The sequence below is a fragment of the Psittacula echo genome, assembly GCF_963264785.1.
Source record: "Psittacula echo genome assembly, chromosome: 6".
In the NCBI taxonomy this organism is placed as follows: domain Eukaryota; kingdom Metazoa; phylum Chordata; class Aves; order Psittaciformes; family Psittacidae; genus Psittacula; species Psittacula echo.
The window spans coordinates 32,829,376-32,843,250 of NC_137743.1; the positions used below are offsets into that span (position 1 = coordinate 32,829,376).

Consider the following 13,875-nt stretch of genomic DNA (forward strand, 5'->3'; position numbering starts at 1 on the left):
AGCAGCCCTGCGGGGAAGGACTTGGGGGTGTTGGTCAATGAGAAAATGAACATGAGCCAGCTTCAGTGTGAGCTCGCAGCCCAGAAAGCCAACCGTATCCTGGGCTGCATCAAGAGGAGCGTGACCAGCAGGTCGAAGGAGGTGATCCTGCCCCTCTACTCTGCCCTTGTGAGACCTCACTTGGAGTATTGTGTGCAGTTCTGGTGTCCTCAACATAAAAAGGAGGTGGAGCTGTCGGAACAAGTCCAGAGGAGGGCCACGAGGATGATCAGGGGACTGGAGCACCTCCCATATGGAGACAGGCTGAGAAAGTTGGGACTGTTCAGCCTGGAGAAGAGAAGGCTGTGTGGAGACCTCATAGCAGCCTTCCAGTATCTGAAGGGGGCCTAAAAGGATGCTGGGGAGGGACTATTCATCAGGCACTGTAGTGACAGGACAAGGGGTAACAGGTTCAAACTTAAACAGGGGAAGTTTAGATTGGATATAAGGAAGAAATTTCTTACTGAGAGGGTGGTGAGGCACTGGAATGGGTTGCCCAGGGAGGCTGTGAATGCTCCATCCTTGGCGGTGTTCAAGGCCATGTTATACAGAGCCTTGGGTGGCATGGTTTAGCGTGAGGTGTCCCTGCCCATGGCAGGGGGGTTGGAACTAGATGATCTCAAGGTCCTTTCCAACCCTAACTATTCTATGATTCTATGATTCTATACCCCTCCAGAGATCACATATTGCATTTATCCTTATTACCACTATGGGAAGAAGGTCTGTGTTCACATTTTTAACACATGGATGTGATCTCTGAATGCCCTCAAGTTATTAGAAAATGCTTATGGCTTTGACCTTATGACCTCAGAACAGGTTACCTGAATCAATACTTTCAGTTGGAAGATATTGGAAAGAAATACTGAAAGTATGTTTTAAGATGGGTAATACGGTATGTATGTTCAAATATCCGAGGCTACTATGTAACCTACAGCATGCCTGCAATTCTCTTTAACATAGAAGTGACAAAAAGGTTCAGTTTCACAGGTCTTGATTTACTGCGTTAAGTAATCCCTTTAATCCACCTGCAAAGCGGAGGGCTCTAAATGCTGGAAAATCAGCTGCTGAGTTATGCTGCACAAATTCCCATATGCTGTTTTGAATGCAAGACATGGAGAACCTCTGAAAAGGCACTGGAACCGTGAGGGGAGGGCAAGATATCATCAGCATGATTGCCTCGCCCGGCATCCACCAACAGAAATCTTCATGGTTATAGTTCTGGTAGGTTCCCAGAGCAGAGAGTGGATAAAGCACTGGAAAGTTCTTGGTAAAGTTTTCTGCATCAGAAAAATGAGTTTCTGAAGAGACACTCATCACTTCTGAATTTGAGATGTACGCTGAAACACATTTCCATGCTATACAGCCACTTAAAAACATCTGTGTCTGTTTCTCAAGCTACCTGAGATCCTCCTGTATGTACACGGACTGTTTACAAGACATCTTATAAAATGATGCTTGTCAATTAAAAGGAGAAGCACTTCACCAAAAAATGAGATCCTACTCTCCACTGCTACACAGAGCACAGAGCAGAAGACTAGAAATGCAATGAGGATGGAAAATGAGCTTCAGGCTTTTTGTGCTCATCACCACAATCAGGTATATGAATGAACTACATCAAAATAGCCACATGGCAAAGATGAAGTGAACCAAGGCCACACACAGCATTTGAAAGATTCCGCTGGAACTTGAATGCTGAACAATATTCCAAACCACCACAGTTAATACATTTTCACATAAGCTTCTTGTGCTACTGGTCATATATTCAACAGATATTGCAAGCCTGTAATACTTCTTTCTCGATCCAGCACGGATATAGTACGGCAAATATATAGCTGTCCTGGGTTCAGCAGTAGCAGTCACTTTTTCTCGTTCTTAGTAGCTGTTGCAGCACTGTGTTTTTGACTTTCGGCCTGGGAACAGAGCTGATAACACCGATGTTTGGTCTGACCAAGGACTTTGTGAGTCTCATGCTCTGCCAGAGAGGAAGAGGAGCCGGGAGGAAGCGGGGACAGGACACCTGACCCAAACTAGCCAAAGAGGTATTCCATACCACAGCACGTCATGCCGGGGGATGTAACTGGGAGCTACCCACAAGGGCACCTCCTCTTTTCTGTCGGGCTCTTTTCCGGCAGGCGGTATCGTATTCTCTTCCCTTGTTATTTCTCTTATCGTTATTATTATTGGTGGCAGCAGTAGTGGTTTGTGTTATACCTTAGTTACTGGACTGTTTTTATTTCAACCCATGGGAGTTACATTCTTTCGATTCTCCTCCCCATCCCTCTGGGGGGTCGGGGGGGGAAGTAGACTGCGTGGTTCTAATTTACAGCCGGGGCTTAAACCATGACAATAGTGTACAAAAGAGAATTTAGAAATTAAAACTAAGATGTTTACTCTTTATGAAATATTCTGTGCATAATAATATAACTTTATTTCTCCACTTTTATAGGCTGTTTTTACCTGATGTTTCTGACATTATGTTGAACCTCACAATCCAGTATGTTTGAGACAGTGCCACATCAAAACAAGTAGAAAGTTCCACTAGGTTGGTAAGAACGAAAAATGCAAAGTCAATTTGGGTTATGTACTAGAACAGAGATTCTTATTTCAGCCTGAAGCCAACTCCAAACACAACAAATAGCAGGCGACATGGACTTGACTACCTAACTAAATCTTTCAAGTTACTGGAACGCACATACACGATTAAGAGTTCAAGTTTCTCCCTGACCCATCAAGCTCAAAATTACTTAAGTAGGGCAGGGGAGAGCCCCTTTACCTTGATAAAACCCTGTTAAGATGAATACTGCTCTGAACAGACACAGCTATTTATCAACATTTTTCCTATTGCAAGATCAGAGTATGTTTTTGGGAAAAAGCAGCAAGGCAACGAAGGAAGACCTATAAGTATAAACTATTTTGGCTTTAGTCACCAACAAATAAACCACATATTGTTCTCTTTTGTTCAGAGTACTTTTAGAATATACCCCTTGTTTGGTGACCACAGAAACTGGTCCTGAGACAGAGAAAATTCAACTCCCTAAATCAAGGTAGTCAAGCAAACAACAGTCGGTTGTCCTTGTATGTATACTTAACATGTATTTTAAATGCTTATCAAATAACCTCCCTATTTAGTGCAACACAATACAGTCTGATTTCACTTTTCCTTACATGTTTTAAGCAGAATAATGCCGCAGATTTTAAAAAGACATACAGTAAAGGAAAAAAAAAATGTTGTGGGTTTGTTTGGTTTTTTTTCTATTTTAAAATCAATTTTAGAAAGACCTTAAGTTGGAAGAGTGAAAGAGGCTCAGGAGAGAATGATTATAAATTTTGAAGGTCTGTCTTTATACGCACAAAGAACAGCAAGTAGCACCAGGTGGTGTAGATCATCTGTTTTTTGTAAACAAACAGAAGCCTCACAAAGGTACTACCTAGATGAATTATCTTAGTTTTTCATCTGCAAAGACAGCAGCATTTATCAACCAGCAGGTCATACGGGTACATTATATTTTTCAAATATATTGTGTCCACTGACTATCAAATGGTTGTGCATTCTAAAAATGATCACTAAACAATTGTCCAAGACCCCAGGACAGTTCTTAAAATCTACAAGATGAAAAACCCTATTATTAGTACTCTCTAAGAGGACTGAGGGAGCCACATTCACCCTCAACACAAGCACTCAGGTGACAGAAGTCTAAGCACTTTGATAGAGCTTTCCAGAAATAAGCAGAAATACAAGTAATTTACAGCTATTTTCCTTTCTACAGATATATCATCTGAACATAAAGCTGTAATTTTGGCAATAAATATAAGTCATCATTTATCAAAGAGTTGAGAATAAATCTGGCTAATTTATCAAACCAATTGCCGAAACCTCGATAACACTGCTAATGCAAGTTGTTATTAGATGCCTTGGCCCAGGGGAGGCTTGGTTTAAATATACCATCAGGGAAAATATTGGATATAAAGTTGTGTCCAATTTATTTATAAGCTGATGGCTATGGGTGCTTTACTCAGTCAATCCAAGCTTTTATTTAAGTGGAGAGTCTCAGCATTAGCTTGCTGTAATTTGAAATTACAGCTCAGGTAGCAAGCCTATAAATTTACCACAAATGCATCAACTTAAATATGACTATTCTCAGTGGTATCTGTAAAACTGAATTTTGAAATCAGGAGATTTATACTTAGAAAATCTTGGTGTAATTCTTTGTTCCTTCTGGGACTTCCTACAGGTCCAACCACTTCTCTGCCGAAAAGATTTGCTGCTCCTATTGTCACAGGAAAGCCTCTCAGCGCAGATGTGGCTTCTTGTTAAAAATAAATAAACAAACTACAGGTGTCACATGTAGTGACACTGCAGGTTTACACAAGCTCAGGAAGCAAAATGCAACATTAAACAAGAGTACCCCAATAGAGATGAATTTCTTGAAGGTCCCAAGAAGACTGCATTTCTCACACGGGCCAGCCCTTGGCACTGCTATGGGGGTATGGAAAACCAGGGTGAATGTATGAGCTCATCTGAGCTCCCCATGCCCACCGCAGCACCCATCTCAGCTGCAGCTCTGAAACTGCAACAACAACAACAACAAAAAAAAAAAAAGGGGGTTTTGAGCTTTTTGTTGGTTAATATCCCTCTGTTAAGATCCCAGCCACATCACATTGCTATACTAAGAACAGTTTCTATCATAAACCTAGAGTTTATGCATTTTGAATGCTACCAAGGTGCACAAGTGGCCTTGGTGTTCACAGAAATCCACTAACCACAGCCTCATGCTACTCGGAGCTCATTGCAAGATCTAGGCCTGCATCCTTGTTATTAGCATTTAAAGCCATAAAAAGACTTGCTACCCATTAAAAGCAACATTTGTATGTGATGCTGTTTTACACTGCAAGACATCCTCAGCACCTAAGACAACAGGCAATTAAAAGTTGATTCAATATCAACTTTCATCAACAAAATCAAACTTGGTCTGGAAGAACATTCACACTTAATGCCATCAGGGACAGAAGATAGATCAGTGGATCCCCACCCACACCATGAGAAGCTGAGAACTCCAGAGCACTCAGGGAACAATTTTTCTATATTTAGGATAAATTCCTAATATTTAGCATATTTTAAATTGGAAACTTACTGCTGTTCCTCATTACGACATAAATGTGCAGTCAAACTGGTAACTTTTGGCATATAATATTAAGCGTGCTTTGAAAAGATTTCCACCTCCAACAATAAAAAAGCCATTCTGGCAATTCAACATGCCTGAACTGAATAAAGAAATAAAGACTGGTTAAGTTCAAGTACTTCTTATTATAGCATACATAAAAGTAGTAACCCTCTAAAGCAAAACAATGTCTCTGAGATGTATGAACTCTGTGAACCTCTAAGACTATTTAAAATGAATTTGACTTTTCCATAAATTCTGCTATTTGCATGAAATTTAGGACTGATGGAAGTTACTCACCTTTTTCAGATAATGTAACTCATGCAATCATTTTATTCAAGAAGGCTCCTCAAACTCAAATATATTATTTTATCAGTACTACATTGAAATGTGCCATAATGCATACACTTTTTAGCAAAAAGGATACATCTTTAAATTCATTTAAATGAATGAGTTCAGTGATACTGGAAGGACTACCCAGAAGCTTAACATGCAGCCTGGCTGTGCATGCAATACTGGATACTCGGGTAGGGACTTTCTAACCCATGGCTGTGCACGGTGTTGGGGTTTTTCACTCAACGTTAATATATCGGAGGAAAACTGAGCTCTGTAGATGTATATAACAGAGAATGGAAATCTGAAAAGCTGGTCCCCATGCTCTGCAAACCCCGTTCAGCCTGTCGGAGTTCAGAACAGAAGGCGATGCGTACTGACAATGTGCAAAACAACCCCTCAGTCTCGGAATGCAGCTGGAGTTTGCATATTTCGGGTTGTTTGCGGGCGAGGGAGGGGCGCGCCGCGGGGCCTCATCGCGGCGGCGCGGGCAGGTGCGCGGCTCCGATCCGGCCGGCGGCGGGGGTCCCGATGCGTTAACGCCATTGCCTCAGAGCAACGGCGGTCTGATAAAGAAAACTTCGATTTTGTGGTGGTGACAGCCAAGTTCAGCTGCTCCCTCGGTACCCACCACACGCGGAAGCTGTCCCAGGCTCGCCCGTTTAAACCGGGAGCCGGTACCGAAACACACCGGTACTGAGAGACACGGCTGCTCCAGCCGGCCTCCCTCCCGCCATCCAGTGGGGAGGCACCCATCGGGCCAAGGGATACGACTGCCGCCCGGCGCTGCCAAAAACCTCCGGGAAGCCAATCCGGGGGGCATCACTGGACCGCTCCCGCCCCGCCGCCGACCGGGTGGCGATGCGGAGCACGGCCCCGCACCGTCGCCGGCAGCCCCGGCCCGCTCCGCGACACCACCGGTCCCCACCGCCGGCAGCCCCATAGCGGCGCCGCTGGCGCCTGCGGTATGGCAGGAACCCTCACCCGTAGGTGTCACCCCCGGCGCAACTCGCGGGGAAGCGCAGCGCGAACTCCTGCGGGACTCGCTACCGACGGGGGCCGCGGCCGACCGACACCCCAGCCTCGAGGCGGGGCCGGACAAGGCTGGGTGTCCTCCGGCCGGCCCCACCGCTACCCGCGCATCCCCCGAGACGGCTCCACGGGGATCCCTGTTCCCCGGGCCGAGCCGCCCCGAGGGCGCCCGTCTTGTCCCCTCCAGACTTTTACCCAGCTCCTCACAACTTCTCCGGGACGGCGAATGTCGCCCCCCGCCCCGTCCATCCCTCGGCGCCTCCCGCCGCAGGTCCCACCTGGTCGGGCTGCGGCGGCGGCGGGTTCCCCCTGCCGCCCGGGTGCGCCGGCTGCTCCTTCATAGCTGTCATCGCAGGGGGCTCGACTCGACTCGGCTCGGCTCGGCTCGGCTCGACTAGACGCCTCTCACTGCTGCTGCGGCCCCGGGCACCCCTCCCTCGGCGCCAGCCGCATGACACCAGCCTCCCCTGGAAGTGGCGCGGCGGAGGAGGAGGAGGAGGAGAAAAAGAAGGACGGGCAGGGGGCGCGGAGCCGTTGTTGCGGCGCCGCAACCGCAGTGCCCCGGCGCGCCGGTGCTCAGGGAGCGCCCGGCCCTGCGGTGCCCGCCGCCGAGCCCCGCACCAGGGGACGACACCGCATCACCGCCAGGCACCGGCCGCAGAGCGCCCCGCGGCGGGCACACTCTGCCGGCCCGGCCCGGTCCGCCCGCCGCCGCTCCGCTCCCCTCCCCTTCCCTCCGCCCCGCCCGCCGCCGCCAGCAGGTGTCACAGCGGTTCCCGCCGGCCCGGGAGAGACCATCCGCGCCCCCGCCGCGGGGGCGCCGCGCTGCCCGCTACCGCTCCGCATGAACCGGCCCCGGCCCGGCGGCGACTTCTCCCGGTCCCCGGCCGCTACTGCCCCGCCGCCGGCAAGAGAAGCCTCGAAGGGGCAAAGGGAAAAAAGGGGGAAAAGGAAGCGCAGCTGCGGGGTTTATGTTAGAGTTCTGTCCTGCCACGGCGTTTCGGCAGCGAGCAGCCAAAGGTGCGGCTCCCGAGCTCTGCGGGGATGGCCGCTAGCCTGGGGAGCTCAGCATGGGGCATCCCAACCCCTGTTTTCACTAAAGCGCTTCCCTTAGGAAGCCCATGGCTATAAAACGGGTCTCAAGTACTTATTTTATCCTGTGTTGTGATGAACTCAGCATAGGAGACTTTTAGGAAGCTGTGAAAAAGATCTTCAGGGAAGACCTTACTGTGTGTCCCAAAGCATCAGCTGGTTTGAAGGGGTTTTTTTATAAGGACCAATAAAGAAGACTGTCTGAAATTTGTTTCTAACCAGCAAGAAGGGAACAGTTGAAAATATGAAGGTAGATGCTAACTGGAGGAACCGTGAACATGAGTTTTTGTAAGGAAGAAGAACTTCAAACGCAAGCAAGTTAACCACTTAGGCTTGGGATGAGCTGTTTGTTAATTCAGATGGGTTTCAGGACCCCCCTCACAGTAGGACTGCATAACACAGGATTGTCACCTGGGGGTGACAGTGTACTAGGACAGGAACACCTCCCTGACAGGAGCAGCCCTAGCCTGGGTATCAAGACATGTCAAGGTAGAAGGAAAGCTGTCCGCAGACAGTGAGAGAAGTGTTTGAACTTCTAATTTTTTGCATCCAGCCTCACAAGAAAGTTCAGTTCTGACTGGACAATGAGCATAATTAATAGCAGTGACAAAGATCTATGATTTCAGCCTATGGTGGTTAGAAAGGAAGAAGAAGATGACAAGGTACTAAGGAATTACAGACCAGCCAGCCACGGAACAGTGTTGGGTATTTCTATCATTCTGTATCATCCATCCTTCTGCTGACTCCTCCACCAATCAACAGATGCAATTTCTCATGAAGTCCTCGTAAGAGTTCTAGAAATACAATCAAAGTAATCAAATGAACTTTGCAAGCACCTAGATGAAAACTAGATGATGACTAATGGCCACCATTAATTTGTCAAGAGCTGATCAAGTCAAACAAGTCTAATTTCTTTCTTTAATAGGGTAAGAGGCCTTTGGGCAGGAGAACACTGAATGTCATTTATCTTGATTTGGAAGGGCTTCCAGCACTGTCTTCCAGGACAGTTTCATGAGGTAGAAAGAAACATAATCTGAAATAGAACTAAAACAAGCATCTACAAAACTGTCTCTTGCTATAATTTCCAGGGGCTCCCAGCCACAGCAAGGCTGCAGCACAGGGGTTCTTCGGTGATCCAGGTGGGCTTCGCCTATGATTCCACAAGCACCATGGTGGCTGAGCACACTCATCAGATCCACCAACAGCATGAAGCTGCAGAGGATGCCAGGTATTAGAGGACATGGATGTAGAACAGGTGAGGTCATATTTTCAAATGAGAAATGGGACATTACAGAGGATCTCAAATCTGCACCTAAGGCAGTGTCCTGCTGCAGTGAACCGGCCAAGTAGTGCGCTGTGAGAGACAAGCAGGACTACAGCTGTCACAGTGCATGGAGAAGTCCTGCTCTTGTCAGTGCTGGCAGGCCATGTGCTGAAGAAAGCAGCCAAGGCCAGGGAATGCACAATAACATAGATGTGTGATGAAAAAAAACCAAAAGGAGTGGCAGAGAACATGCCCTGAAAATCGCTGGGATCAGGTAGTCTTAAGGAGAGAAAACAGAGGGCAGATATGGAAACAATGTTCAAATGCTTAGAAGGTGCTACAAAAGGATGTAAATAGCCTCTGTGGGCACGGTGGATGGGATGAATAGCAATAAATGAGTACAATTGGTGCTGCCCAGGATAGAATTGTCTAAATTAACTGACTCAATCTCTTTCAGTTGCTGATTTTATGATTCCTTTCCAGCATGACACTAAGGACCACCTTCAGACCCCTGCATGAGACCTAGCTGCAAGAGCCTGTGGTGAGGGCTTGCACTGCATGCCCTGGGTGTCTGCTTTCTCTCAGGTGAGAATCAGCCATTCCTGCTCTTCTCATCACACCATCTCTACCCTTACCTCTCCATTTCATATCCCTATTTTTTCTTTTGTAATTCATTATTTCCCTACCTTCTGTACCCTCACTGCTGTCTGCCTTGTCCCTTTACCTTCTTGCCTTTTGCTACTGTTTGTTTTCATATAATAATTGTGCTATGCAAAGAAAAAGCATGAAGGGCAACCAAGATGGCATCTTCTGTACGCCAATACCTATCACTTTGCTTCATTTCTGCAGAGCAGCCTTCAGTGCCAAATCTCTTTTTGTCTTGGCTGCATTCTGTAGGACTAGGGGTCTTATTTTTCCTGAGCAATGCCTAACATGGGGAGACTTCGGTTTTGCCTGTGGCCTGTAGGTGCTACAGTAATACAAATAATAAGTCTTAGAAATAGACACGCTCTAATTCATGCTGTTTATGGCACAGCAGGTATATTGCAACTCAACTAATTACTGAGCCCCCATCAGAGCTGAAGAATTCTAATGATTTAGGGTTTGAATGGACACGTTTCAACAGAGGTTACTTTCAGCTTGGTTTTGATGACATCCATTGTGAAGGAGTTCTGCTATTAATCAAGAAGGAAAAAGACATTAGCAGTCAGTTTAGCTGAAGCTTGATTATTTATTCATTCACAATATATTCACTTGTGAGGTTTTATCATTGTAATGGACTGAGATATGGACTGTCCGTTTCATAAAGGTCATGCATGCTTGTGGTTTGGTATTCATAAATCAATCAGAATTATTGGAAACATATTTTGGGGGTAGGAGTTTGGGGATTGGCTCTATATACACTGAGTCTTACCTAAAGCTTCTTAAAGTCAATACCAAAACTCTTATAAATGGCATCTGAGGATACCTTTTATCATCACTGTTGAATGTTGGTTAATTGCTTCATAGTATTGATGCTTTGGGGATATTAAATTAATTTACCATTTTTCAGTACTGCCCACACCAAGTTTTATTTGAGTCTTTTTTAGTAAATTACTGTTCAAAAGTCATTTGACTGGGTAGTTTAAAAGAACAGTTGTTTTACAGCTGTTAAGTGGACACTTTGAAACTGAAGCCGGGTATTAAAACAGATGCCATAGAGGTAAAAGCAATTAAGATGTACAGTATTTATGGTAGTTTCTTGTACCATTTTCACCAAAACACCTCATAGTATCAGCAGGAAAAGCACTTAAGGCTTGGGCAAAAAAGCTGCAGAAAAAAATGGAATTATGCTCTTCAGTTCTTTTCAGAGTCATTACACTAATTCATCTGTGTTTCAACTGAAATGTTATGTTATAGACTCCTTGTAATTTCCTCCATCTTCCCTATCAAATGCAAGATCTGGGTGCATGAGTCAAGATGTAATATGATTCTTTTATCTTCCACATAAAATTAATATGAACTCCATCACAGTATTATTTCATTGTTATAGCGTGTATCACACAATGACTTAATAACATATATGTTTAGTTGATATAGCAGACTAATACAACACGCTGATTTTGGACAGGCAGCAAGTAAGTCAGGAAAATGTTAAGGGAGTAAAAGGGCCAGATGTACGTGCAAAAAGACTATAGAGGAGGATGCCACAAGTGAGGGGAATTCTCCCTTTTCTTTTTGAAGAAGTCCTGGTTGTTTACTACTCTCCTGCACAGCTACCACTTCAGGCTAGAGCAGTTACTGAGAGCATCCCTCAGTTCCAAATGCTGTATGTGTGCCATGTGTTAATCATTCCAGTGCCCTTGGGAGGTGGCTGGGAGGTGCAGTGTCTGAGCTAAAGACAAGACATAAATCCTGGGTTTAAGTAAAGTCCTGGTTATCAAGTGATTTAACTGTGTTGCATCACGCAGATGTTGCCGCTGTACAGATCACCATGAAAAGGCACAGTCATTACTAGAACAATGGAGAACTTGTCCCTTCCTTCGAGAGCAAGTTTGATGTTTGGTAAGTCCGCTGCTGCTCCAGCGGTGGAGTTTCAAAGAATGAAAACTGGAAGAGGTAGCTTTGTTTTCTGTATATTTTATATGGCCCTTATCACTATGTAATTAACAACTGTACAGCCCAGTGAAGATGTAAATACTACTTGATTGCTAATTAGCATTCCCATAAAAATAAGAAGCGTGGTTCATCTTTTACGTCCAGCTCACCCATTCACTTTGCTTCTACCATGTAGTAAATTGACTGAGATCAAAAGATTCTCAATCAGCTCTAGCCTGGAAATTGAGGTTTGTATCTCTCTTGCTAGTAACCTTACTGCTCAGATTCTTATAACCTCCAATCATATTACCTAAAGCCTCTGTGCAGCCCAACACTGATGAGTTCATGAAAGCTACAAGATCGTGGCTTGAGAGCTTGTCAGTGGCTTTTAAAATCAAATTTTATGAATGTACTTTTATTGTGGGTTTCTGTTGCCTTTTAAGCTCTGACAACTAGGCTAGAAAAGTCCTTGAAATGATAAAGTCAAGGACTTTATAATTCAAATTATTTGAATTTAAAGATCAAACTAATGTGACCAAAACCAAGAAAAATTAAAATGATTGCTCTTCAGTGGTGTTTTAAGTAGCTTGCAAAAACTAAAGTTTTTGGGCTTGCAAAAACTAAAAATACTTGTCCAGAGGACAGATAACTCTAAGTCACAAAAACCTGAAAAACAGACAGAATGTGGTTTTGTACAGAGTACTCTTTAAATTATGGTTTTAAATGACAGAATATTTGAACTTTGCTTCTTAAGAAATTCTTTGAGAGAGGGAAAATTCCAGGCAACTTCTGCTTTCAGAAATAAATTATATTCTAATACCTGCTTCAGTGAAAGGCTATTTTCTTTGTGAATAAATTGTACTCATGTTTTTCTTTCCTTGTCTTGTTTTAGAAAAACAACCAATGCAAACACTGCGTTAATACAAATAAATGCAAATATATTCCAGCAGGAAAGTTACAGGACTTATTAAAATATACGTGCAAATATTTCAGCAAAAGGAAATATACAGAAAAGAACTTAATTTCCAAAAATACCTCTCATTAACCACTAAAATGCACAGCCAGCATTCCAGAGTGTTTGAAGGAATAGTTGATAACAGAAGAACACAGGAGCTGTGATTACTGATCTATGGCATCCCCTCCTGATTACCCAACAATGTATGGAGTCACAGATAAAAACAGTTTCCAAGAGAAATAGAGGTACACTAACATGTTTGTCCAACACTACAGCTTGGAACTAGGATTCGGGGGTCACTGTAGATGTCCTGAGGTGTCCAAACTACATGCATTCACCTGGCAGACGGTCCTGCAGGACCTTCCCCACCTCTTTGTGAGCAGTAGCTAAGAGCCAGGTATGATGTCTTCATGCCTATAGGGAGGAATTTCACACATTCAGAGGAAAGCTTTTCATTTGTTGCAATTCTGACCAGCTTAATTATATTTATAAAATAATTCTTCTTAACAATGTTGCACAGAGAAAATTTGCAAAACGTAAGTATGAAGTGAAACCCAAGGTAGTATGTATATTCTGACAATACCTTACCACATACAAAGTTCAAAGCGAAAGGCATGCCCTACTTCAGAAGTTCTCTACAAAATAACTCTGTACAAATTTATTTGTGGATTTTAAATCCTAATGGTAGCTCACAGCAAAAGACCCTGATTCGTATTTATCAAGCAGTTCACTAACATAAAACAGCACTACTTGTGCTCATCACTAAAACTACTTTTTACTCAAGAAAAAAGTTATAAAAGTTATGTATTAGGTAGGGAAGAGGCAAAACTAGATCTTAAGATTTTGAAACATGTATTTCCCCTTTCACAGCCATTGCATCATATCTCTAAACTGAAAAAAGTTACTCTAGGAACCCCTCACCCATGAAGATCTGTTATAGCTGAGTTTACATATAATAACTTTTGGCTTACTTTTTATTTCTTAAGAAGACACACCTGGAATTGAAGGGGAAAATAGTACAGTTTGTATTGAGGATTGACCTGCATAGCAGATAAAATTTAAGGTTCAGATCTTTAAAGTTCTCTTGATGCATATTGGTAGTAAAATATATGATTCGAGAAATATAAATATATCATAATCGGTGTTGACAAATCTGCCAACTTTTTACAGATTAAATCAGGTTAAATTTGGTCAACAGCTGACTCACCCAGGAACTCAGAAATCTTGTACTGACATAGGTATAAATCAGAAGTATGTCTAGAAAAAGCAAAGAGTTTACTAGTGCAACCTTATGGTTAGAAAGCCACAAGTGGCAAAACTGATTTTTTAAACCTTGGTGGTTTCTAAACAACTATTCTTCAAAGAACTTTGTATAGCTTGCATGTACAATGACATTAGAAGCTCTTTGAGGACCTCCTATCAAT

General features: G+C 44.0%; 1 protein-coding gene across 4 annotated transcripts in view; it reads right to left on the reverse strand.

Moving 5' to 3' along the window:
- DPP10 (dipeptidyl peptidase like 10) overlaps nucleotides 1–13,875 on the reverse strand; it is a gene marked incomplete at both ends in the record, with an annotated part of 569,906 nt that overhangs the window by 299,074 nt on the left and 256,957 nt on the right. For 2 of the 4 annotated variants that reach the window (XM_080621252.1, XM_080621251.1), the window contains one exon: nucleotides 6,842–6,913. The exons of the other annotated variants lie outside the window; for them this stretch is intronic. In XM_080621252.1, the coding sequence (XP_080477378.1) occupies nucleotides 6,842–6,913 (72 nt within the window). Of the gene's footprint in view, nucleotides 1–6,841; nucleotides 6,914–13,875 lie in introns of those variants that run through there. 4 annotated transcript variants of the gene reach the window in all.